This window comes from Maylandia zebra, linkage group LG10 (genome assembly GCF_041146795.1).
Source record: "Maylandia zebra isolate NMK-2024a linkage group LG10, Mzebra_GT3a, whole genome shotgun sequence".
Taxonomy (NCBI): Eukaryota; Metazoa; Chordata; class Actinopteri; order Cichliformes; family Cichlidae; genus Maylandia; species Maylandia zebra.
Genome location: NC_135176.1, coordinates 5696299 through 5720741, shown reverse-complemented (window position 1 = coordinate 5720741; position 24443 = coordinate 5696299). Strand labels below are relative to the sequence as shown.

The 24443-nt window shown below is 41.0% G+C and overlaps 1 protein-coding gene across 9 annotated transcripts in view; it reads left to right on the top strand.

Annotated features, from left to right (window-relative positions):
- ntm (neurotrimin) overlaps positions 1-24443 on the top strand; it is a 467074-nt gene that overhangs the window by 305776 nt on the left and 136855 nt on the right. For 5 of the 9 annotated variants that reach the window (XR_013100476.1, XM_076888935.1, XM_012923630.2 and 2 more), the window contains exon 1: positions 14843-15165. Coding sequence is in view for 8 of the 9 variants with exons in the window: in XM_076888935.1 (XP_076745050.1) it covers positions 14993-15165 (173 nt within the window). In the remaining variant the exon portion in view is untranslated. Of the gene's footprint in view, positions 1-14836; positions 15166-24443 lie in introns of those variants that run through there. The other 4 variants (XM_076888932.1, XM_076888931.1, XM_076888933.1 and 1 more) reach the window with 4 other exon arrangements.

The following is a 24443-nucleotide window of genomic DNA, read 5'->3' as shown; positions in this document are numbered from 1 at the left end:
GGTAATGATGCTTATGTGTAAGTTTAATAAGGACAATCTCTATTCACTCATCTGCCTGATTTCTAAGGTGTTCGGACTGCTAGTCTATTCTTTACATAACTTTTTTGCACTTATGTTCTGCTGCCCTCGGGTGAATGTATGGCTATTCACCCTATGCAGCGAGCTTAACATAAGAGGAGATGGTTCCAGGAACGACAGGACACATCGCTTCAAATTCAAATTCAAATTCAAATTTTATTTGTCACGTACACAGTCATACACAGTACGATATGCAGTGAAATGCTTAGACAACTGCTCGTGACCTAAAGAAAAAAAAAAGGAAAAGGCTATGAATAAGATAGGAAATAAATATGAAAAATTAAAAAGGGTAAATTTAACTAGGAAGGAATAAAATATAAATTAAGGTTAAAAATGAAATAACTGTACAACACAAATTAGAATGAAGGGTAAATTTAACTGGGAAAGAATAAGATAAATTATATAAATTAAAGTTGAAAATAAAATGACTGTACAACAAAATACACAATACACAGTATAGAACTATATAAGAATCAGAATCAGAATCAGAATCAGAATACTTTATTGATCCCTGGGGGAAATTATTTTTTGTTACAGTGCTCCATTTTAAACCAACATTAAGACAAGACAGACAATACGCTAACTAAGAATAGTACAATATATACATATATATACATACATACATAAGTCACTTATAAATAAATATTTGGAAAAGAAACATGTGTAGTTGTAGCAGCAAACAGTGTGTTAAGTGGATGCGTTGTACAGGGAGATGGCCACAGGCAGGAATGATTTCCTGTGTCGTTCAGTGGTGCTTTTCGGTAATCTCAGTCTCTCACTGAACGAGCTCCTGTGACTGACCAACATGTCATGGAGTGGGTGGGAGGTGTTAACCAACATTGTCTTTATCTTGGACAGCATCCGCCTCTCCGACACCACCTTGAGGGAGTCCAGCTCCATCCCCACAACATTGCTGGCCTTACGGATCAGTTTATTAAGTCTGTTGGCATCTGCGACCCTCAGCCTGCTCCCCCAGCATGCAACAGCATAGAGGATCGCACTGGCCACCACAGACTCATAGAAAATCCTCAGCATTTTCTGGCAGATGTTGAAGGACCTCAGTCGCCTCAAAAAATAGAGACGACTCTGGCCCTTCCTGTAAAGTGCTGTGGTGTTTTTAGCCCAGTCCAGTTTATTGTCAATGTGTACTCCAAGGTATTTATAGTCCTCCACAATGTCAACACTGACCCCCTGGATTGAAACAGGGGTCAAGTGTTTCCTGGTCTTCCTGAAGTCCACGATCAGTTCCTTGGTCTTTGCCACGTTGAGCTGCAGATGTATGAAGAAATATAAATAAATAAATATATACACAATAACAGCAGCTGTACAAGTATTAACTGGAAATGAAGAATATAGTGACCAGTGTTGTGCAATCCACATTATGTCTTGTGCAGTGCAAATATGCTTAAAGTGATTTAAGTGATGAAGTGAAAACAATGTCCAGAATGTCCAGTGTGTGTGTAAGAACTATATGTGTGGGTCAGTACTGTGTGGTGGTGTGATTGAGAGACCGTATCGCCTGCGGGAAGAAGCTCCTCCTCAGTCTCTCTGTGTTGGTCTTCAGGAAGCGGAATCGCTTTCCTGACCTCAACAGAGAGAACAGTCTGTTGTTGGGATAGCTGAGGTACTTCACGATCTTCCTGGCCTTGGTCCAGCACCGCCTGCTGTAGATTGAGTGCAGGTCAGGGAGCTCGGCGCGGATGGTGTGCTCAGCTGACCGCACAACCCTCTGTAGAGCTCGTCTGTCCTGCATGGTGCTGTTCCCGAACCAGGTTAAGATGTTTCCCGTCAGGATGCTCTCTATGGTGCACGAGTAAAAGTTCCTGAGCACCTTGGAGGGCAGTTGGAAGTCTCTCAAGCGTCTGAGGTGGTAGAGACGCTGACGGGCCTTTTTCACCACGGTGTTGATGTGACAGGACCATGACAGGTCCTGCGTGATGTGAACTCCGAGGTATTTGAAGCTGTCCACTCTCTCCACTGGGCACTCGTTGATGACGGGGGTCAGGTAGTTCCTCTCCTGCTTAGTGCAGTCCACTATCAGCTCGTTTGTCTTACTCACGTTTAGAAGGAGGTTGTTCCTCTTTGTCTTTGTGTCTTTAACTGAATTTTAATTTGTAAGACTGTGAACATACAGTAAAATAATATGTAAGCATCAGTATCGACTTATTTTGTAACCAAAAACAGAAGTTAGCAACATAGCTTTTCTTGTGCTTTACATTCACCATAAACATCTTTCCTTATAAGTTCGAATAACCTTTTAAGTAACAGGAAAGTAACAAATCTTACAGAAAATAAAGCTCCACATTGATTACTTACAGATTATGGCTCAACAAACTCCCCAACAATGTAAACTGGGCTTAAAGCTGTGCAGCTTATTTTCTCCTCCAGGCATTTTCTCACACTGCCTGCGTGAACTTTGCCTGCTGCTTACAACACATCACCAAAGGGGGCAGTGTAGTGCACACAAAATAACTAAAGAAGAAGCCACAAACTCACGGGGTAATTCTGCCCACTAGTGGGAAAACTGAGAAATGCCCCAGCCACAAAGAAACCCAATAAAGCAACAACAGGGGGGCATAATATATGTCTTCATTTGCTTTCTTGCCATTTCCAAGCCAGTCAGTCTCTGTTGTGTGTGGTTTGAATATCAGTTCTCTTCTGCTATTCTTGACTCTCACTCGTGTGGCACACCTTCTCTCCATTTCTACCTTATCCCGGTTAATTATGCATCGTCATGCAAGTCTCCAGTATTTAGACTGTGGGAACTCATCCCCTACTTACTACCATAGTCTGACTCTGTTATGATTTGTAGCTTCAGCCTAATCACCAAATAATTCATGACTCAAACTCTGTACTTCAATAAATTATTTGGTAATTTTTAATTGATCTCTTCTTATAGAACTAACTTTAGGTCTAGTTAAAATGTCTTGATGCATTCTCAATCATCCAGGGAAGTAAATGTCCAAAAAGTTGATTCTGTTCATCTGGACGTAGCGTTTTGTGGGAGAAACATTGATCAACAATGATGGTCAGTGGTTGTTGATCAATGGTCATGAGAATTATTTGCATAATTAAGATTATGGCAGTGACCTCCCAGCCCATTGTTCCTTCAGTGTTTCAGTCATTATGCAAATGTACTATTTATAAGATTGGGGAAACCTGCAGTCAGCTGAGACTGAAGAAGTCACTTGGATGAGTGACGAAACGTTTCTCCCACAAAACGCTACGTCCAGATGAACAGAATCAACTTTTTGGAGATTTAGGTATAGTTGGGATCTTTACACAAAGTGGAGGCCAACTGGCTTGAAGACAAGCAAGAAGATGACTGGGCTAAAAAAAATATGAGCACTAGGTTCAACTGAGGTTCTTGCTGGAAAATGACATGCCCATATTGAATTCAATATTTCTCTACAATTACAAACTCAGTGTAAACTATTTAGATATAAAAACAAAGCTGACACTTGTGATACTTCATCAGAGGTGCAAGCATCGCAGCATATCCCTTTGTGTCAAAGTAACTGAGGATAAAACACAGAAAAACATGGAGATTTTCCTGGGCTTTTATAGATCACAACCCTCTTTAAAATGCTGCAGTACATCAAAAACTGAAGAAATCTACATATGAATGTTACCTGTACAAAGACTGATGCTGCTGAAGTGGAGTAGAGCAAAGTTAGAGGTTGTATTAAAGAAACAGCAAAGCGCTTTGCAATTTGGTATAATTCATAAACGTTGAAACGTTGAATTAGGCTTTCTTGTCCGGCCAACAACACTGTACACAATGGTAGACTGGTGCTTAATAACCAAGTGAATAAGGCCAAAAATAGAGATTTTTGATGGGAAACTGGTCTGGAAGTACACTGACAGAGAGAGCTGTGCAGGAAGTGTGGTTTTATCATGATAGACGCAAAGTAAAATTCATAACGATGTTTTTCAAATGTAGAGTGTAGTTTTCATCTTCTTTTGAATTTTGATTGGAGTGACGAAACATTCAGTTTCGGAATCTGTGAGATGTCTGCTTTCAGCACCCGACAACATGTCCGTGTATGTGCTATCGGGTGAAGGATATGCACTTTGTGTTTACATCCCTTTGCAGAATCCGGTCACTTACTCTTTGATCGTTGCTGTTTTAGCTGTTTGGTGGTTTTGTGAGCATTTAGCTGAGATTCTGAGGATTCTGGCAAAATGCATTTATTTTTAAAATTTGATTTCAGGATTTAATGAATCTATATCGGACTATTCAAATTAAAATAGATTTGTATTTAGAATTTTTTTAAACCCAGCCCAGCCTGTATTGAGTTGAGTTTGAAAGTGAGGGAACGTGGAAGTTATAGGTGTTTAGACAAGCTACTGCACAACCTGGAAAGCAGGCAGATGACTGATACAGATGCACATCTTCCTTAATGTTGTTGAGTTTTTCTATTATATTTGTATATTATATGTGTGTCAAATGATGTGCTATATGATTATAGCACATTATCAATCAACTGAAGACTTAGACAGAATTTTAATTCATTTGAAATGCTTAGACAGTTTTATATTTTAATTATCATCCACCTGTGGCTTACTCAATCTTAGCTAATTATATACAAATCTCCACCCTTGCTTTTATTTTAAAAAATCTTGAAAGAGTAGTTGTAAAACGGCTAGTATCATTAGAAGGCATTAGATGATTAGATGTCCTGGAGGGAGTGAAGACAAGTACTTCGCCGCTGCCCTAACTACTCATTGTAACTTTTTCCGGTAGGACCCAGTGCAGGAGCCACACCACACAGTGATGCAGCTGGTGAGAACACTCACAACAGTGCCTATGTAGAAGGTAGTCATAATGGGGGTTGACGCTCTTGCTCTCCTCAGTTTGCGGATGAAGTGAGTCACTGTTGGGCTTTACTAACCAGTGATGCTGTGTTTTGTGACCAGGAGAGATCTTCTGAGATGTGTATACCCAGGACAGGTTGCTGTTACTGCACCATTCAGCCAGATGGTTAACTTCACTCCTGTAGTAGGTCTCATCATTGTTGCTGATGTGACCTACCACAGTTTTGTCATCTGCAAATTTGATGAATTGGTTGGAGCTCTGTGATGATGTGCAGTCGTGGGTCGGCACAGTGAAAAGAAGGGGGCTCAACACACATCTTTGGGGAGCCCCTGTATTCAGTGTTCTTATGCTGGCGGTGTTGCTGCCAACCCGTACTGTCTGCTGTCTTCCTGTCAGGAAATCCAGCAGCCAGTTACACAGCAAGGTGCTGATCTCTAGCAGATCCAGTTTGTGAATGAGCTGCTGGGGAATGATCGTGTTGAATGCTCAACTGAAGTCTATGAACAGCTTTCTAACATATGAGTCTCTAGTGTCCAGATGTGTGAGGGCTGGGTTAAAGGCAGTTGAAATTGCATCATCAGTCGAGCGATTTGATATATATAAACTGAAATGGATCCAGGTTGGGGGGAAGAAATGTTTTATGCTGAATCAGTTAAAATGTCTTGATGCATTCTCAATCATCCAGGTAAGTAAATCTCCCAAAAAATCTCCAGGTAAGTAAATCTTTGTCACTTGGATGAGTGACGAAACGTTTGTTCCACTGATAACACTACTTTCAGATGAACAGAATCAACTTTTGGGAATATCAGTTGAAATGGGTGGCTGTAGCTCAGGCGGTACCAACCTTCCGATCTACTGATTGGTTCGATTCCTGGCTTCCCCTAGTCTGCATGCCAAATATCCTTGGGCAAGATATTAACCCCAAATTACTCTCCGATGCATCCATCGGAGTAGGAATGTTACTTAGAAAGCACCTAGAACAATGTGCTTGTGTGAATGGGTGTGAATGGGTGAATGCACAAGTTGTGTAAAGCGCTCAGAAGAGTAGAAAAGCGCTATATAAGAACCAGTCCATTTACCAAATGATTCAGCATAGTCAGGGGAGGCCAGAACTGCTGCTAGAGCTTGAGCTTGTTTGGTGGCTGTGAAGACACCTTCTTTCTTGCACCTTCTTTCATCTGCTTTGATCCCACTCAAGGTCGTCCCATCTAGCACTGGGTATCTCTTTTTCTTTTTGGACATTCTCTTACCCAGTGTCTTCTTTCTCCACATGTAAAACAGATGCTGTACATCGTTTCATTTAAGACTGTTAGGCCTCTTGGCCCTCTAGATGTCTGTCTTACTTGCTATGGTGTTTGAACATACTCAGCACAGATGTTTCTGTATACTATACCGGCTGTTTATGACGTTCCATGTATGCCTGTCTGCAGGGGCTTGTCCTTCCATGATAGGTTCTCCTCTTCCTCCTCTTTCTTGCGTTTCTGCTGCCTGTGATATTCACTGAGCACACAGTTGGATGGAGCCATTCTCCTGATGTCTTCATGGATGTTTGTTGTCTCATTTCAAACTGTGGTACTGACACTCACCAGTCTCCGGCCTCCTTCCTTCCACTTAGCATACAGCCTCAGGGTGCTGGACTTGGGGTGAATCCCTCCTCCGGTCTTGATGTCAGTCTCTTCTGTCTCCTCCTTTGGCCAGCTTAATATCCCAGCAGGGTGCCTGATCACAGGCAGGGCGTAGGTGTTGATAGCCCAGATCTTGTTCTTACCGTTCAGCTGACTCCTCAGGACTTGCCTGACCCTCTGCAGGTAATTGGTGGTAGCAGCTGTCACTACAGCCTCTTCATGATTCACATTTGCCTGTGGGATCAAATCAAATCAAATCAAATCAAAATTTATTTATATAGCACATATTAAAACAACAGTGTGCTTCACAGTCAATAAAAACATGAAACAGTTAAAACAAACAATAAAAGAGGACAACAAACAATAGGTAACAACGCAACAAGCTAATACAGCCAACTAGACAGAATCAAAAGCCAAAGTAAAAAAATTAGTTTTAAGACGTAATTTAAAAGACTGGATAGACTCGGCAGTGCGAATATGAATGGGGAGGTTATTCCAGAGTCTGGGTGCCACGGATCCCCAGGTACTTGTAATTGTCCTCTATGTCTGCAGTCTCGCCTTCTGGTAGTTCGATCCCCTCAGTTCTACTGCCTTCCCTCTGGTCATTATTATCCAACTACACTTTTTCAGTCCGAATCACATTTTCATTGCTGTATATCCTGGTGGTGTGGATCAGTAAATCGTTGTCCTGCTCACTGTTGGCATACAGATTGATGTCATCCATGTAGAGGGGGTGGCTGACAACTGTTCCATTCCGTAGTCGGTATTATTGAGGTATTATTTCAGCTGCTCCCGTTTGTAAACCCGCTTGTTCCCATGATTACGCATCATTACTCATCATCATTATTCATCTATGTATTACTTTTATGTATTAGTCATCTATTTGTTGTAATCATCTATCCTTCCAGGTGTTTATTACACAAAATAAGTTATATTATCACACTTCTGGCCACATAGCGCTGATATTCACTGCACATGCCCATATTAACTTTTTCCAGCCAGGTGTTTTCCTTTTCCCATTCTTCCCTGCTCTAATGCTGGGCTTACACTGTGTGGTTTTAGGCCCATTTTGAGACGATTTTTGAGTCATGCGACCGTTTTGGTGATCGGACCGATTTTGGCCTTCATCGTGCGTCGTGTAGTATAAGTGGGGTAAAGAGCTCCCGACCAGCTCCCGATCATCAATCGCTCGTGAGGGTGTCACCGCAGCCGCTCACACTGCTCACGCGCAAACACGTAAACGTCGGTGAAAAAGACGGAATAGCACAGCAGTGCAGTGTGTGTACTATCCACAAGTGATGGAGGCACAACTTGTAGAACTTTGGAAAGCTCATCCGAGCCTTTTCGATGTGGCCTCACAAAATTATCACGACCACAACAACCGTGAAAATAGTTGGATTTGCATTGCTGCTCAATCACAGCTGCCTGATCAGTGTTTTTCATTAGCAATTTAGCAAAGTTGATGGTGGTGTCTGTGTGAGTGAAAGACAGAGAGGGAGAGCGAGCGACAGATTTTCTGCTATAACCTTAATTTTATGGACGCACAGGGTGAGCTCTCAGGTCGCATCAGAGCATCGGGCCGTATAGTGTGAGAGTACATCGTGACCTACAAACTTCTAACCCCTGCGAGTCAATCGTGCAGTTTGAGCAGGAGCTGAATAACGCGACTGAAAAAATCGCACAATGTTTGCCCAGCGTTAGGTGTACTGACGTCTGAGACTTGCACCACAGTGTCAGCGTTTGTTTCCCTGTTGGCCATGCTTCTTGTTGTGGTCATCTGTTGTCTTCCAGTATTTTCTCCGTAAGCGACCTTTCCTCGACCAATGAGATAAGCGGTAATCTGAATTGTCATACTCGAATTGTCATAAGTGTGCTGTCAGCTCTTTGGTCACAAAGCAGGAGAGGGGCTGGGAATTATGTTTTCAAACAAAGTGTTAATTCCATTAAAAGTTATAGACTACTTTTGATTCTCACTGTATTACGGGACAAAGTGCGTCCCTTATTAGCTCAATACGGGACGTGTAATTTTGTTTCTAAATACAGGACGATTCCGTTTTTTAAGGGACGGTTGGCAACCCTATTTTAGATAGAAGTTGCCACTGCTAGCTAAGTCACTTTTGAATGATGCTAATGAGAAGAAAAACAAAAACCTGCCGAACAATGAGGCTGCTGTTTTAAAAACGCCAACTTTCTTGCGTTGGCAATGGGTCGTTAAAATATCACTAAGACACTTTCTTTATGTGCAATTCTTATTAAAACTGTTTTTTAATCAGTTAAAACTGTAAAACTAACGACATCATTGGTTTGAAAAAGAGCGCGAACAACAGCGAACAACTACTCACCACCTGGGTCTGTGCTTTTTAAAACAACAGCGCATTCGAAAACAAGTTATTGGCTGCAACATATTAATATACTTGCTTTTTTTACGGAAAAAATAAACATAACGAAGTTTCCGTTTTACTTACAAGTTTCTCCAAATGTGCTCTCCAGTCGCTCGAGAAGGGCAGCCATATTGAACAGAGTTTTCTGTCAACGTCGTTCAGGTTAGAGAGAAAACGTCATGACGTAGTTGACGTACACATGCAGAGCTCGGAAAAAAAACATTTACTCAAAAGTCATAATTAAGAAAGCAGTATTTACTCTTAACTTCTAAGCCATGTACAATTATAACTGTTTGAATCGTTAACGGAACAGAAAAGTTTTAAGTTGTTTCAACTTTGTGAGGAATTTCAATTGTTATATCCACAAACTTTATAAGTCAGGTAGACTGTTGGGGTTTACAGTGTAGAACAGCACTATATAAGAATCAGTCCATTTACCAAAGTTGAGTCATGACTGGATCTTACTGCATGACCATGACCAGTCCTCACTCCTATAGAAAATCTGTGGAGGAAGTTGAAGCTTTAAATCGAACAGCAGAAGATAAGATACATAACAGTTTTAGCGTTGATGTAAAGAGGAGCAGGCCTGTCCTGAGGTTTGTGCAAGCCCTTTGACCAACTAAAACAAATGTGTTACCACTGTGCTTGGCGGCTGGGCTGCTGTTCACGGACGTGGCAGTCCCTCTGGCTCACCGAGGTCTCCTTCCGATGGCGGTGTGGGCTCCTCCGGCTCGTCGCGTTCCTCCGGCTTGCCGAGCCAAATCATTTCCAGTCAGTTGAATTTACCACAGGTGGATTCCAATAAAGTTGTAGAAGCCGCTACTAGATGTGAACAAAGAATGCACCCGAGCTCCATTTTTGAGTGTCATGTCCAAGGTTATGAATACTTATGTACATGTTATATTACTGTTTTTTATTTTTAATAAATGTGCAATAATTTTAAATAAGTTTTGTCATTTGTCATTATGAGTAGGGATGGGTATCGTTTAGGTTTTATCCGATACCGGTGCCAAATCGGTACTTTTGAAACGGTGCCGGTGCTCAAACGGTGCTCAAACCGGTGCTTAAAGAATGGAGAACACAAAATTGGTCCAAAAACCTCTCATGTTCAGCTGGTTTTTTGTAAAAAGATAACAATGTTAGCCTTTTCTGCAGCTATGGGGCATATATGGTATCACTCTTGGCTGGAAGCAGTGCTTAATCAATGGAAAAAACACAAACTTTGTCCAAAACCTCTCATGTTTAACTGTTTTCCACTTTTTCTTTGGTAATTTTAGCCTTTTTGGCCAGGGTGAAGGGAGTATCTGCCATCAAACAAGAAGACAGCCGCATGTAGCTATGATGAGGTTTGCTAGTTCACCTTACATGCATTAATGTAATAACGTGGTTAGCCTACTCAACGTAAATTACACACGAACAACATTAAGCTACTCACGCAGAGAAGAACGGCTGCTGCTGCTGCCATCATCATCCTCATCATTTCTGCTACACTGGCAGGGCTAGGGGCCAGGACTCTCCTCTTCGGGGTTTTTGGGGGATATTGCTAACTCCGGGTCAGATAACAGGCAACCCACGCACAGTAGATGCGCTCGGTGTGAGGTCTCGCAGCAAGCTATCATACGGCGCATTTCTGGGCTTTTAAAAAAAACGCTATGCGTCGCCAGGTGTTTCATCGGATTTGAGGTGTTACCTCCTTTGACAGTATCACAGTATCAGCTTAAAGCACTTGTTGCAGGCTGCTGAGTTTGCATATTTTGCTGTGAAGTACAGCCAGACTTTTGACCGCTTCGCCTTGGGCATTTTTAATCTGTAGCTCTGCTCTAAAAGAACGCACGTACCTGGACCCGCCTACTATCCTCGGAAACGTAACATTATTGGCTAGAAGTGTATCACAGCTCAGGAAAAAAAAGCACCGAAATAAAGCACCGAAATGTGCGCTGCTTTTCGGTCTGGTTACTACCGTTTATGTCAGAACCGGTGCCGGACACCGGTACCCATCCCTAATTATAAGGTATTGTATATAGAGTTTTCAGGTGAAAAATGAATTGAATCCATATTAGAATAAGGCTGTAGCTAGTGCTGTCAGCATTAATCTCGTTAAAATTATGTTAATGCCATAACCGCATTAATCGGGCCAATCTATGTTAGCGAGTTAATGCGGATAGCTCCGTGTGCGGGGCTGCACGGCCCTAAAGCGTTAAGGAGCTAACTGTGCTAACGCTAGACGTTGTGCAGTCCAATGCACGGGGCAATCTGTGTTTTTTTTTGTTTTGTTTTTTTTCTTTTTTGCCTGTCCCGTTTGGCTCTTTTGCCATCAGAATTGTTGTCTAAAGGCAAAGAAAGATGCCCAACGGATTTACTTTACCAAATTGACCATCCCAGCCTTGCCATAATGGTCCATTTGATTCACCTTTTATTGTTTATTTTATTTTCACTTACTGAATACGGGACAGACTTGACTGGGGGAAAGAAGGGGAGAAAGAAAGAGGGAAAGAGAAACAGCTGAGAAGAGGGACGGGGGAGAAGGGCAAAAACCAAAAACCAACAGAATGAGCAGAAAAAGAAAAAAAAAGAAGAAAAAAAGAAAAAAAAATGCATATATCAATCACCTGGGTCACCTGCTGAGAAAGAAAAAAGAAAACAAGCAGAAGAGAACAAGAGTAATAGAATAAACAACATCACAATGATATATGGGAATATGACAGTAAATACTAAATATTAAACATTATTGTGCAGCACATAAGATCAACAGAACACAGTGTGCTTTGAGGTAGGAGCCAAAAAGGGTGTAGTTTGTGGGTGTGACCACCCGTGTGTACACCTGTGAGCATGGACGCGTTTGTTTTTTGTTTTTTAAAAGGTTCCTTCATGTAATGATCTGCTAGAGGGTGTGGGGGGGCCACAGCCCCGTCCTCCAGGGCATGAAGCAGGTATGGAGGAGATCAAAACTCCAGACATCCAGAGGCCCCCAGAATACAAGAGACCAAGGAAGACCAACAGAGGGGCAGCCGCGCCACTGTCCCAGAAAGAGCTGAGGAGAGTCCCAGATGAGGGCTCACTCAGCAGCCGTGGAGCAGAAGCCAGGGGGAGTTGCAGTGATGCGCCCGTGAGCTCCGCCGGCAGCCAGCCGTGCCTGAGTGACCGAGCCCCAGGCCGAGAGGCCGGGGGCACCCCACCTCCGAAATGGCCCGAGAAAGCCCCAGGCTCCAGGCCCCGATAAGCGGCCGCCAAGGAGTGAGCCGGTGTGTACCTGGACGCCCATCCCCGGACACAAAGAACCACCAACGCACCGATGTCTGAGGGAGTCCGCCACTGGCAGGGGAAGTGGTGGTAGGGGGAGGTAGGCCTCCATACCTTGGAGGGCCTAAGATGTCCCCAGAGAGGTGGCGCCTGACACCCAACCTGACATATAGACACAGAAATACAGGCACACACATATACAAACATCCATTCCCACCCTCATGCTCTCATATACACTTACTCCACACTCAACCAACGTGGAGACAGACATAAAGAGACGCTGTACACACGATCACACTCCCCAAGCGTACTCTACAAACCGGGTCTAGGTGCCCTTGCCCCTGGAGGGGGGGATCTGTGCAATCTGTGTTAACTCGCTAACGGATTTGCTGCGTTAATGCGGTTATGGCATTAACATAATTTTATCGAGATTAACGCTGACAGCACTAGCTGTAACATGAGTAAATAATAAAGCTAGCCATCTGGAAGTCATCAAGACAGATCACAGTGCAGAGCAGCAGAGGGGACCATTTGGCTTTCTGTCGAGAGCACCAGCATGATCTATTTCCTGTACATCTAATCCTAACAATAAATATACAGTAAATGGTGTTGCAGACTCTTAGATTGCAGTTTGTTGCGAAGATGTGCTATATTTAGTTCCAACAACTTCATTTTGCATTCATTTGTTGTCTAAACAACCAAAGCCAATGTCATCCATGAGCAAGTTTAATTCTCTGTGGTAACATAGTGCTTCAAAAAAGATTGCATGGCACCTGTTCTATAAATACAGTGACCCTGGCTATGAATCACTATTATGATACCAGACAGTGGTAGTAAAAACAAAGAGGACATTTGTTATGTCAAAAGATAATTGATTATTTTGCAGAAAGAAAAGGTTAGAAGATTAGAGCTTGCCCGAATAATCATTCTCTAATTAAGCCAGAAATTATCTTCAAACATCCATATTTTTAAAAGAGAAAACACATCTAATATGACCAAGTTATAAAAAACAACTCTATTAGTTATTAGGTTGCCATTAATCAAAGCAGTCTCTTGATGCTTTTGTATCCAGTGTTGTTTTCTGAGTGAACTCCTGGTATTACTGAACAACACCAAACACCTTTAGACAATGTGAAACCATGTTTATTGATAATAAAAATGGAAATAATAAAGTCTAAACATCAATCTTGACATGAGATATGGTTTCAAAAAGGGAAGGTATGGCAAGTAACAAACAATGGTTTATATGACAGGCACGCTTTATGGGCTGCAGTATTGAGAAAACATGCAAACTCCACAAATTCATGAATCTGCCCCAGACATCTTAGGTAAATTGGTGAATTAGCCATGAACAAGAAATGGTGTCTAAAGCTTATATAACAAAATACTGTAGGAATGGATGGTGAAATGTGAGTTGTGAATTATTAGTAATACATTTCTTTCTTTCTTTTCTTTTTTTTGCTTTGTACCAACTTTTTATTAATAAAATATTAAATTCCATTGTGGAATAGCAGAGATTTTGTACCAAAAACTGCAAATCTTAAAGCTGCAAATGGAAACAGGACTTTTGAGTGTGTCCTCTGTGTGAGGTGCCATTGCCATCAGGAGTGCTGAAATGTTTAGGTCGGTGTGCAATACATTAAAATAAAATTCAGTTAATGTGATTAGGCAGTGTTTCTCAAGTTGAAAGGGGTGTGAAGGCGTACAAGTGAATATTTTTGGCAATGTAATCATTCAAATAAAGATTTCGCTACAAACTGACGAACATGCAGGGATGTCACTGATGAGCACAATGGCAACAGGAAAAACCAAATAAACTACTGTAAAGGGATGTTGATTGCCAGTCAATATGTTTATGTATAAGCTTTTACCAAATGTAGTGGTATTTTCTCATTTCTCAATTTTGTGCCTGCTCTCTTCTCTAGTTTGAGACTCAGACAATATGTCAGTTTGACATTGTACAGGATGTCACAATTCCTAAAATGCATTTGGAGGAGAGAGGAGGCACAGGTGGCTGCTTTTTAAAAGAGTTTACTGGTACTCTGGCACTTCGTTTCAAAAGGAAATATTCAAGATCTAAGAGTAATACTCTGATTAGAAAAAAAATGCTACACTTGTGTTCTAATTTCCCATCAAAATATTAAGAAATGAAGGGTGGCTCAAATCTTTTGCACTGTATATGCTTCAAAAATGTGTATACTGAAGTTCTTTTTTCTTGATTCTGATTCAGATTTTTCTATGCAGTGGTATAAAGTATAAAAACGATCATCATAAAATACTTTAACAGGAAGGAACTTTTCCATAATGATGAGCACAGCCGTGTTTTTTTCCCCCTTTTCATTGAACACTATCTGCAGACACTACACAATGACACAGAAAGCGCACTTATTACAGATCGTCAAATCACTTGCTACCCATGCAGTTCGCAAACTTAGCATCTTCCTCCCTTTAAATACGATTCCAAGTCCTCTTTTCTTAATTGTGTACTTTTTCGATTCTCTCTACCGAGGATGAAGCGTTCAATACTTTCCTGAAGGGATCTTTACGTCTTATTTCTTATGTTTTAAAAAAGACAAACAAAACCCAAAGAAAAAAACAAACAAACAATCAAACAGAGGGATAATGAGAATAATCCCCACCCCCCGTTTAAAACAAAGGGCAGTGATAATCCATAGTGCAGCCAGACAGCGTCCTCTGTCTTCCTTGCTCTTCACACCACAAATACCTGGCGAGAAGATTTGGATTAAGACTAATGAACTGGGAGTACAATAATCTCCGTTCACGGCGGAGGACCGCCTCATTGTCTCGCTGTATGATTTTTGTTTGTGCGCCTTCGAAGGCTAAAGACGATGTCTATCCGGGGATATTTTGTCGCTTTTTCCAAATGCACAATTTTTCTCTCCCTGAGGATTTTGTTTCTTGTACCTGCAGGGTTGCAGGTCCGCAGCCAAGGGGATTCTCAGTCCTACAACAAAGTGATGGACAATATCACAGTCCGACAAGGAGAGACGGTCTTTCTCAGGTGAGTCTCCCCTCACACAAGTGTCTCGCTTCTGCTACTGCTGTTTATGAATTCCACCGCCAAAGTTATGCACTGCCTGTAGGCTGCCCTAAATGAAATATGTGGAATGGGATCGAGTAGCAGAAGGACTGACGTGCTGTCTGTTTTATCATGCAACCGACGTTAAAAACGGGCGGGGGGTTGAGCGGATTAGTCTGTGGAAAACACTCCATTCAAAAACGACACTGCTAATCTTCTGCAGCTGTTAACTAGAGACACTGATTGTTTTAATTGTTGTGTGACGATGCAGAACTAAAGGTGATGGGGAAAGCGTGTTTCTGGAAGGAGGACACGAGCAAAAACTGTTGTAAAGTGTTTGCTGATGGCTGTTGTGGTTACAGAAAAAAAAAAGAACTGAGTGACAAGTCCGTAAGATTTACACACGTTTTGTTTCTTCAGCGGTCCCCAAACCTTAGTTGGACACGGGGATTTGTGTTACTTTTACGTAATGCAATGTTGAGAGCAACAGAACCAATAAGGACAATGACCAAAGCAATTAATTTTATCACTGTTATAGGAATAGTGTTACTACTGTTTAAAGCAGGGCTGCTCAAAGTTAAGAAGGGGCAAATAGAACCAGGCTGAAAAACAACAACCCACATTCATCAAGAAGGCTTCTGCTGATAGTGACTTTCCATATGGAAAACTGACAGCTGCATAAGTACCAATGAAATCTTAATAGCCAAACAAAGGTGAAAAAGCTCACTGGTAATATCCAAACCAACTATAATTTTATATTTAAGTGATTTAGCTGGTGGAATTCTTTCTTCAACTCACTTCATCCATTTGCTAAGTCTGCCAAACTAATGGCCACAGGTCTTTAACCACTCACAGTCATACGTCACTATGCTGCGAAAATAAAAGGATTACCATATGACATATGTGTAATTAACAGATCATGAGACAATTTCTAAATTATCCCAAGCATATTGTTTCTTGCCTATTTTTGCGTGAAAAATATCAGCATGTCAGACAAACCCATTCACTGATATTAGCTTCAACATCCCAATGCAGACTGGCTGACAAATATACTGCTTGCTTTTTCTACAAAATCCTCTTCATAATCCATTGTTTGGACATCACAGAGGCCTCTTCTAAAAGGTCATCAGTATGGTAAATAATGAACATAACTTGGCTGTTCCTTCATTAGGTGTAAGCTGACACAATAGGGAGTAAGGCTGGGATAAAGTGCTGACTAAACAACAATACAGCAAGACAAACTTAATCACACTGGCATCAACGTGCTCATTTTGCATTTATGGAATTAATAGAAAAACAAAATAAGCAAACAAGAGTAAAGTTGTTTCACAGACTTGGAACAAATTTTCTCCTTTTAGGATTTGTAAAGCAAATCCTTAAAATGGTAAAATGGCAACTGTTGCAAAAGAACAGTTAAAATTTATTTCAGTTTTACCTGTGTGTTATTGTATAATAGTAAATCTGATTTTTCTGAATATTTTGCACAATTTTTAGCCACAGTACTAGACTCTTGCTGAAATACTTTACAGTCCCAATCAAGCACTGTACTGACTGACCTACCACTATTTCAGCACCACCGATAGCAATCTATCATGTCCTAATATTGTTTAGGAACAATGTCAAGTCCCAACAGTATGTAACAGAGTCAAAGTTGCTCTAGATCAGTCTAAACAGCAGAGCTTGTAGGGCAACAACAACACAAAAATACATAGCATTCTTGCTCCTATCCATATTGAAACTGTCATGGAATGTCAACCCATCGCTAACCCTGAAAGAAGGTCAGTGGGATTGGCAAGTCTAAACCTACTATGATGCGTATCAGTCCTTCAGGCTGAGCAGTAATGATTGTTTTGGTCTGATTCATACATTCTGTGGCTGTGCTGTGCTTTGATCTTGTTAGTGAGTGCTTGCTCATGAAGTCACATCAGTTGAAAAGACATCTGAATCTAAAGCACATGCATTTATGGAGCTCTATGCACAATGTATAAGACTGCCCAGCTTTATAGAGTCGATGCTTCTGAACAAATATATTTTTCTGCAACTCCTGATTTGCTCATGAAATCAGGATCTTTTATATTTATGGACGGGAGGGATCTACACTATATCAACTGTAGTTTTAAAATAAGCAGGAATGCCTGCATCAAGTAAACCCTCACATTAATATCATTAATTGTTAAGATATTTTACTGATGATATGCAGTGGGTTTTAGATGTGATGATTTGTTTGCATGTTTTCCTTCATTATTTACATTCCGGGGATTCTTGACATGAGGGCAATTTTTATAAACAGGACAGAGGATTGTTTGTGTGATCAGGCAGCCTGCCAGCTGAGTCCAGAGTCTTTCTTTTTGTTCCATCCAGAACAGCTTCTGTTTTAGGTTTAATGGCAATAAGAACTGTGGATGTGTACACAAAAACAGTATGTAAGTTAAAATCCATGGTCTTACGACCTTAAACATTTCCAACATAAAACAACTTAACCTTCTACATTAAATTGATTAAATTGATCTACAATGACCTTTACTTTTAGTTGTACAACACTGAAAACACAAAACTGTGACACAATTCGAAGAATTTTAGAGGCAGTCAGTTTACAGTACAGCAACAAAAGAATATAAAAAAAGAGGACAGAGAATGAACATTTAGCAACATGCTTGAGTCACACTGGAACCTGAGCAGGATAAAAGGCCATCATAGTATTAGTAATCAGGTAATTAGGTTACCTGATGCAGGCAGGGCCCTTACAATAGCTAGGTGAGTTATTTTGTATTACCTTTATAGTACTTGGAAAACTTGAATCTGTTTGCACTTCTCAGACTTACCACTCCTGCTGTGTGCAGTGCTAACAAGCTACACATTGCCCTTTTTTTGACAACTGAGTAAGAGTAAACAAAAGAGTAAACCAATTAGTAATAGTAGCATAATAAGAATTTGATAACCTGCTAGCACTATGAAGGTTATGTATGTGCATTTGAATTTTAATCCATTATTAGAATGGCTTTAAATGGTAATAACCTCATAAGAATAAGGTTGTACTGACTGATGTTTTAGAATAATAGGAATAATAAGAAATATAATATAATAATATTATAATGCCTCAGTTAATCCTGGTTCTCCAGCATCCTACTTTGCTTAAAAGCAATAATGTAAATGTTGTGTTTATCGTTCTGACTTATTAAATGGAAACATTGATGGTACGTGTGGTTTCTGTGTAATAAGCAGGAATTAGGGTTGCAAAATGCAAAACTGCCTATTTCTAGTTGGTAAAAAAAATTAACCTATTGAAGGAAATGTCAAGACATGTTAGCTGGAAATATCTTTGGTGTTTGTTTGGTTATATAAGTAGGAATTAGGACCGCAAAATGCAAAACTGCCTGTTTTTCATTAGTACCACATTAATAACTTATTAAAGGAAACGTCAAATGTGATAATCACCTAGGAATACCTGTTGTAGTTTATGTGTAATAAAAGGAATCTGGGCTGCACTATGTAGTGATTAACATGGTATTAAGTTGAAACAGGCAGTTTTGCATTTTGCAACCCAGATTTCTTTGTATTACACAGAAAGTACCACAGATATTCCGAGGTAATTATTGCAATTCTTAAGGTGCCCTTATTAATTCTTAAAAAGAATTAGAATTGAAGCATTATAATATGGTAATACTTTCCTATTATTGTAAAACATCAGTCAAAACAGTCTTATTATTATTAAAGGTTATTACCATTTAAAGCCTTTCTAACAGATGATAATTCAAATGCACAGACACATCCTTTGCATTGCTAGCAGGTTGTTTTATATTGTTACCAAGGTATTACACTACTTTCTCTAATTGGTGTTGCTTCATCGTTATAGCTTTGTTTCCACTTTATTACTCCATGTTTTGTCCCTTTGTTATTCAGTAAATGAATTTCAGTATAATATTACTCACCTGTAACCATTGTTGCTACAATTATGTTACTTGGATATTACTTGGTTATTAGGTGGTAATAATGTGCAAATTTCCATATTATTACCTTTTTGTTCCCACTTTATTACCCAACTATTACCTCATTATTACTAATCAGTAGTCGAAAGCACTACCATAAGACTAATTATCAGTTTATCTTGATGTGAACAGACTCGCTAGTTTATCCCTGCTAAGGCCTCCTGTGGCGAGAGTATAGAGAGTTGCTGCATAGCAACTATCAGCATAGGCACATAACCGAAAACAATAGGAATACAAAAATATGATGATTCATTTATCTCTATTAACTTGATTGAAAATAGTTTAAATTAAAAAAAAAATCACTTCATCAGCACTATTAATAATACTCCATTATGGATGTGGATCTGAACATCTAAAGTGCTCAAGCATTACAATAAACCGAAACATGAAAATGCACAGATAAGTTGATTTTGCTTTTTACCTTGCTGTGGCTTTTACCTATGGTGAAAGCCACTGCTGACCCAAAGGCTTGTGTCACATTTGCCAAAAAACATTATAATGATCCCCTAGACCTTTGGGAAAATATTCAGTGGACTGACAAGATGATAATAATAATAATAATAATAATAATAATAATAATAATAATAATAATAATAATAATAATAATGGATTGCATTTATATAGCGCTTTTCTAGGCACCCAAAGTGCTTTACAATTCCACTATTCATTTACTCTCACATTCACACACACTGGTGGAGGCAAGCTACAGTTGTAGCCACAGCTGCCCTGGGACAGACTGACAGAAGTGAGGCTGCCATATCGAACCGTCGGCCCCTCTGGCCAACACCAGTAGGCGGTAGGGTAAAGTGTCTTGCCCAAGGACACAACGACCAGGACAGAGAGAGCAGGGGGATCGAACGGCAACCTTCCGGTTACAGATGAGCTTCCCAACCCCCTGAGCCACGGTTGCCCCATAAAACAAGATAAAAATTTAAGATTTTGCAAGGTTTGCATCTCGTATAACTGGTATAAAACTAACTCAGCATTTAATAAATAGAACATTATATCAACAGTCAAACATGTAGTTTGTGTTGGGGCCTCCTTTGCTCCTTCAGAAACTCGAACAACTTGTCGTTGTTGCTGTTGGAACCATAAATTCTGCTCCAGAATATCCTGACTATGGAGCATACCCTTATGTCCTGCTACATAACCCTTGGGACACAGTAGGACAATGATCCAAAACACACCAACAAGTCCACCTCTAAATGGCTAAAAACCCCCAAAATGTTTTGTTGTGGCCTAGTTTGTATTTAAGATGAATAACTTTAATAATTGACCAACGCGTTTCAGCTTGTGGCCTTCATCAGGGTCATCCTGATGAAGGCCACAAGCCGAAACGCGTTGGTCAATTATTAAAGTTGTTCATCTTCCCTCAAGTGTTGCTGGAGTTCCTGCTTTGTTAATTCTTTCATCCTCTCCTTGCACCTTGGAAGCAGGTGAAGTTGTGCCAGAAATCTTTTGCTGCTAGTTTGTATTTAATCCAATAGAGAATGACCTTGACAGTAGGGCTGCTCAATTAATCGAATTTTAATCACGATTACGATCTGGGCTTTCAACGATCATTAAAAATGACTGAGCTGATTATTAGCCCCTCCCTCATTTATCCGCGACACCTTAAAGGCCGGTCCGTGAAAATATTGTCGGGCATAAACCGGTCCGTGGCGCAAAAAAGGTTGAGACGGCTGATTAAGAGGACCCGAGGGAAGCTCGGAAAGCTAAGCAGAAGTTATTTGGAGAGGAGAGTGACTGCCGTTGGTTGAAAAGAGAGGTTAAAAAAAAACTTCAGTGGTGTTGCACACTATTTTATATTATTTTTTAAAGTCATTATTCAATACATTGTTATTGTTAACCCTTTAAAGCCGGTCAGAGCAGCATGCTCCGTTTTGTGTAACTATTTTTAAATCCCTGTAGAACCTGAACCGTGTAAGCTAGCGCAGTAATTTGTTTTGCATATGAAACTTACATCTTATGCCATCAGCTTGTCCTCGGTCACGGTTTCCTTCCACATAAATTGCATAAAAAGCGCTTGCAGGAACAAAAACATAATATTCCAGAAACACGCTTTGCCGATCCGATCAGCTGTTCGTAACACTTCGCACATTGAAACAGACGTCACCGCTAACTATCACATATCCGCCATTTCCTGCCCGAAACCGGAAGTGATGTCATTTTCGCGGAAAATGTAGTTTTTTTTACTTGTAGGCCTTAAAAGCCTATACTGGTCATGTTTGACTTTTCTGAATAGTTTCTGGGATGCTTAGAACTCGAATTGCACTGCTGGAAATATTTTATTTTGATGCACCTGCTGTTTTCTTTGCAAATTTGCATCATAGGATTGTTTTTGTTTTTCCTGCAGTATATAAAAATTGCTGTATCTCCAAAATAAAACTATGAAGACACTCAAAATTAATTTCCTGTTGTTGTAAACTATTTTTTGCAACTTTTTTGTATTTAAAGTTTTGAGGGATAAACCTCTTAAATTTCTCCAAGTAAAAATATATGTTAAAAAACAAAAACAAAAACGATTTTCAATTTTCTTGTAGTTTATTGCACTTTTTTGCAATTAATGTAGTTACTATGGACTTAATGCATACATATTATTAAAATATGGGCTATAACAGTTGTATAGCAACTTGAAATGCTCCCACAAATGGCACTACAACATGTAAAAAAATAATATAAGCTCTGGCGGACTTGGTTCTATGGTAGGTCTTAAAGGGTTAAATAAATATCGTCAAATAATCGAGATCTCAATTTCAGTGAAAATAATCGTGATTATCATTTTTGCCATAATCGAGCAGCCCTACTTGACAGGGTGTTCAGGCTCAAAATCCCTCCAGTATGACTGAATTAAAACAATTCTGAAAAAAAAGAGAGGGCCAAAATTCCTCCACAGCAACGTGAAAAACTCATTGCCAGTTTGCCTGTACATCCTGCTGCCAAGGGTTGAACAACTAGTTTTTAGGTTTGATGGATAATTACTTTTTTCATCTATTAACAATTTGTGTCCATGACCACGCGAAAAAATAGATGTGTTTTTTTGACTATTTCACAAACTGGTGTGATATCATGCTGGAAACTTATTTTAAGGATTAATGTATTACTATTTACTGTTTACTTTATTATTCCATATTTCTTCACTTATATTGTACTCCACCAGCAAGGTGTTTGAGAACCACTGTTCTCAGCCAAATAAATTACTTTTATTTGAGGGCGAGAGTAGGACTTGATATTGTTATTGGATACGGTTTATATGGCCTTCGTTAAAGTTAAGAAAGTTAATGCATTCTGAAAGGACTCATTGGGGCAAAAATGACAAAAATAAAAACTCTTTACTTGTACAGGAGTGTCATTTACTTGTTAAAACCATGCAAAATGATTAAACAAAGCAAGTAAGTTTAGTCATGTTATTCAATTGCTTTGCTCTTCTGAAAATTTAATTTACACCAGTAATTTATGCCACAGCAGTAGAAGGACATCATGGTAATTAAGTGGGACACTTTTCAGTTGCAAAATTTTAGACATGGCCCAAATAAATTTAAATAAACAATTTAACTAAAACAAGAGGCAAAGTTCTTGAGACCATACATTAAAATACCTCCCTCAAAATCAATGTCAGTCGTGTCAGGGTTCCTGGGTCGTTGACCCAGTGTTTTCCGTTTTGTCATGTTCAGTTTATTTTCACATCTATGTTTTCTGTGCCAGCATACCGCCTGCGTATTGTGTTCCAGTTATTTCCATGTATCATTAGTCAGACTAAGTTCAGCTGTGTACTCACCGGTTTCTAATCCTTCATCACCCAGCGTGTATTTAAGTCCTCAGTTCCATCCGATCGTTGTCGTGTCATTGAAGTACATGTGATGTTATGTTGTCGTTTCCGCCTGCGTTCAGTCAGCCAGCCATTCAGTCTTTCAGTCAGTCCTTCAGTCATTCAGTCAGTCGTCCAGCCAGCCATTTCCTACCTCTGTTCTGTTTGTTCACTCCATCGACAATAAACACCAACCTTCACCTACCTACCTGTGAGTCCAGCGTTTGGGTCCTCCTTCTCTCATCCACGACACTACTCCTGACAGAATGACACGACCCCGCGTTGTGGACCCAGCGGACTCGGACCTTTTTGAGCGGCAGGAGGCAGCGCTCTCCTTGTGGGCGGAAAAGCTTAAGGAGAGACAGCGGCTCTTCGCGGAGCGAGAGCACATCTTCGAGGGTACTCGCTTGGCTCTGGGCGGGCCTTGGAGACGCCGCGTTCACCCACCTGCTTCCTCCCATGCACCGGAGCATCTGCCGCGGAGAGTGGGCGTTTCGCGCCGCGCTTCGGCGGCTCCCTCTCTCGCGGGTCCGCTCCTCGCTCACACGCCACCTGCCTCATTCACTGGACCTTCAACCATGGCACAGCGGCTCCGCCTCCCACCTCGGCTCAACAGAGGCTCCCGCGCCAGAGGCTCGGCTGTGTACCCCACCCGCTTCCTCTTCCCGGGAAAAAGCGGCGCACACGCTGCCATAACATGGACTATTTTCAGCAACTCCCGGTGGTGAGTTCCAGTGACTGTTTTCCACCCTCCTCATTTGATTCTTCACCTGAAATAACTAATAGACTCATCTCTGATTCATGGGGAGTTTCCCTCTGCTCTGCTCCTCCAAAGACTGTAAATAGTGGTGGCAGAAAAACCAGAACAATCCCCGATAAACCTGCCAATATCACACACCCAGTCACTATTTCCACACCCATTACTCAGCCATTTCCCACCAGCACGGCGGCCCAGATTCGGCCTTCCCCTTCAGCCATTTCACCTCCTCAGATGGCTAGGGCCCAGTCTACACCCACACCAGTGCCAGCTCCCAGGAGGAGGGCAGCTCCAGTCTACCTCCACACCCGCTTCTGTTTCTCGGGTGGGGGTGACTTGTGTACAGCCACCTCTCGTGCCTGTCCCAGCGCCCAGGCTGAGGGCAGCCAGAACCCAGCCTGACCCCCTTAGAGGCTTGGAAGAGCTAACCGGTTCACCCGCTACTTCACCACTTCATCCACCTCCTGACCCAGCCTTTCACGCCCTCGCACTATCCCTAGTTAGATTAGCTGACCTGTCCCCTGCCCAGGCACCAGCCTTACTAGCCCAAGCTGTAGTTTTATCTCCGTCACTAGCTCAGTCTGTAGCTCAGCCATTAGCCACACCAACCTCAGCTCCGTCATCAGCCTTGCCTACATCTGTTCATCCCTTAGCATCTCCACTCCAGCCAGTTCCCTCATCTGCTGTTCAGCTTCCACTCCAGTCAGTT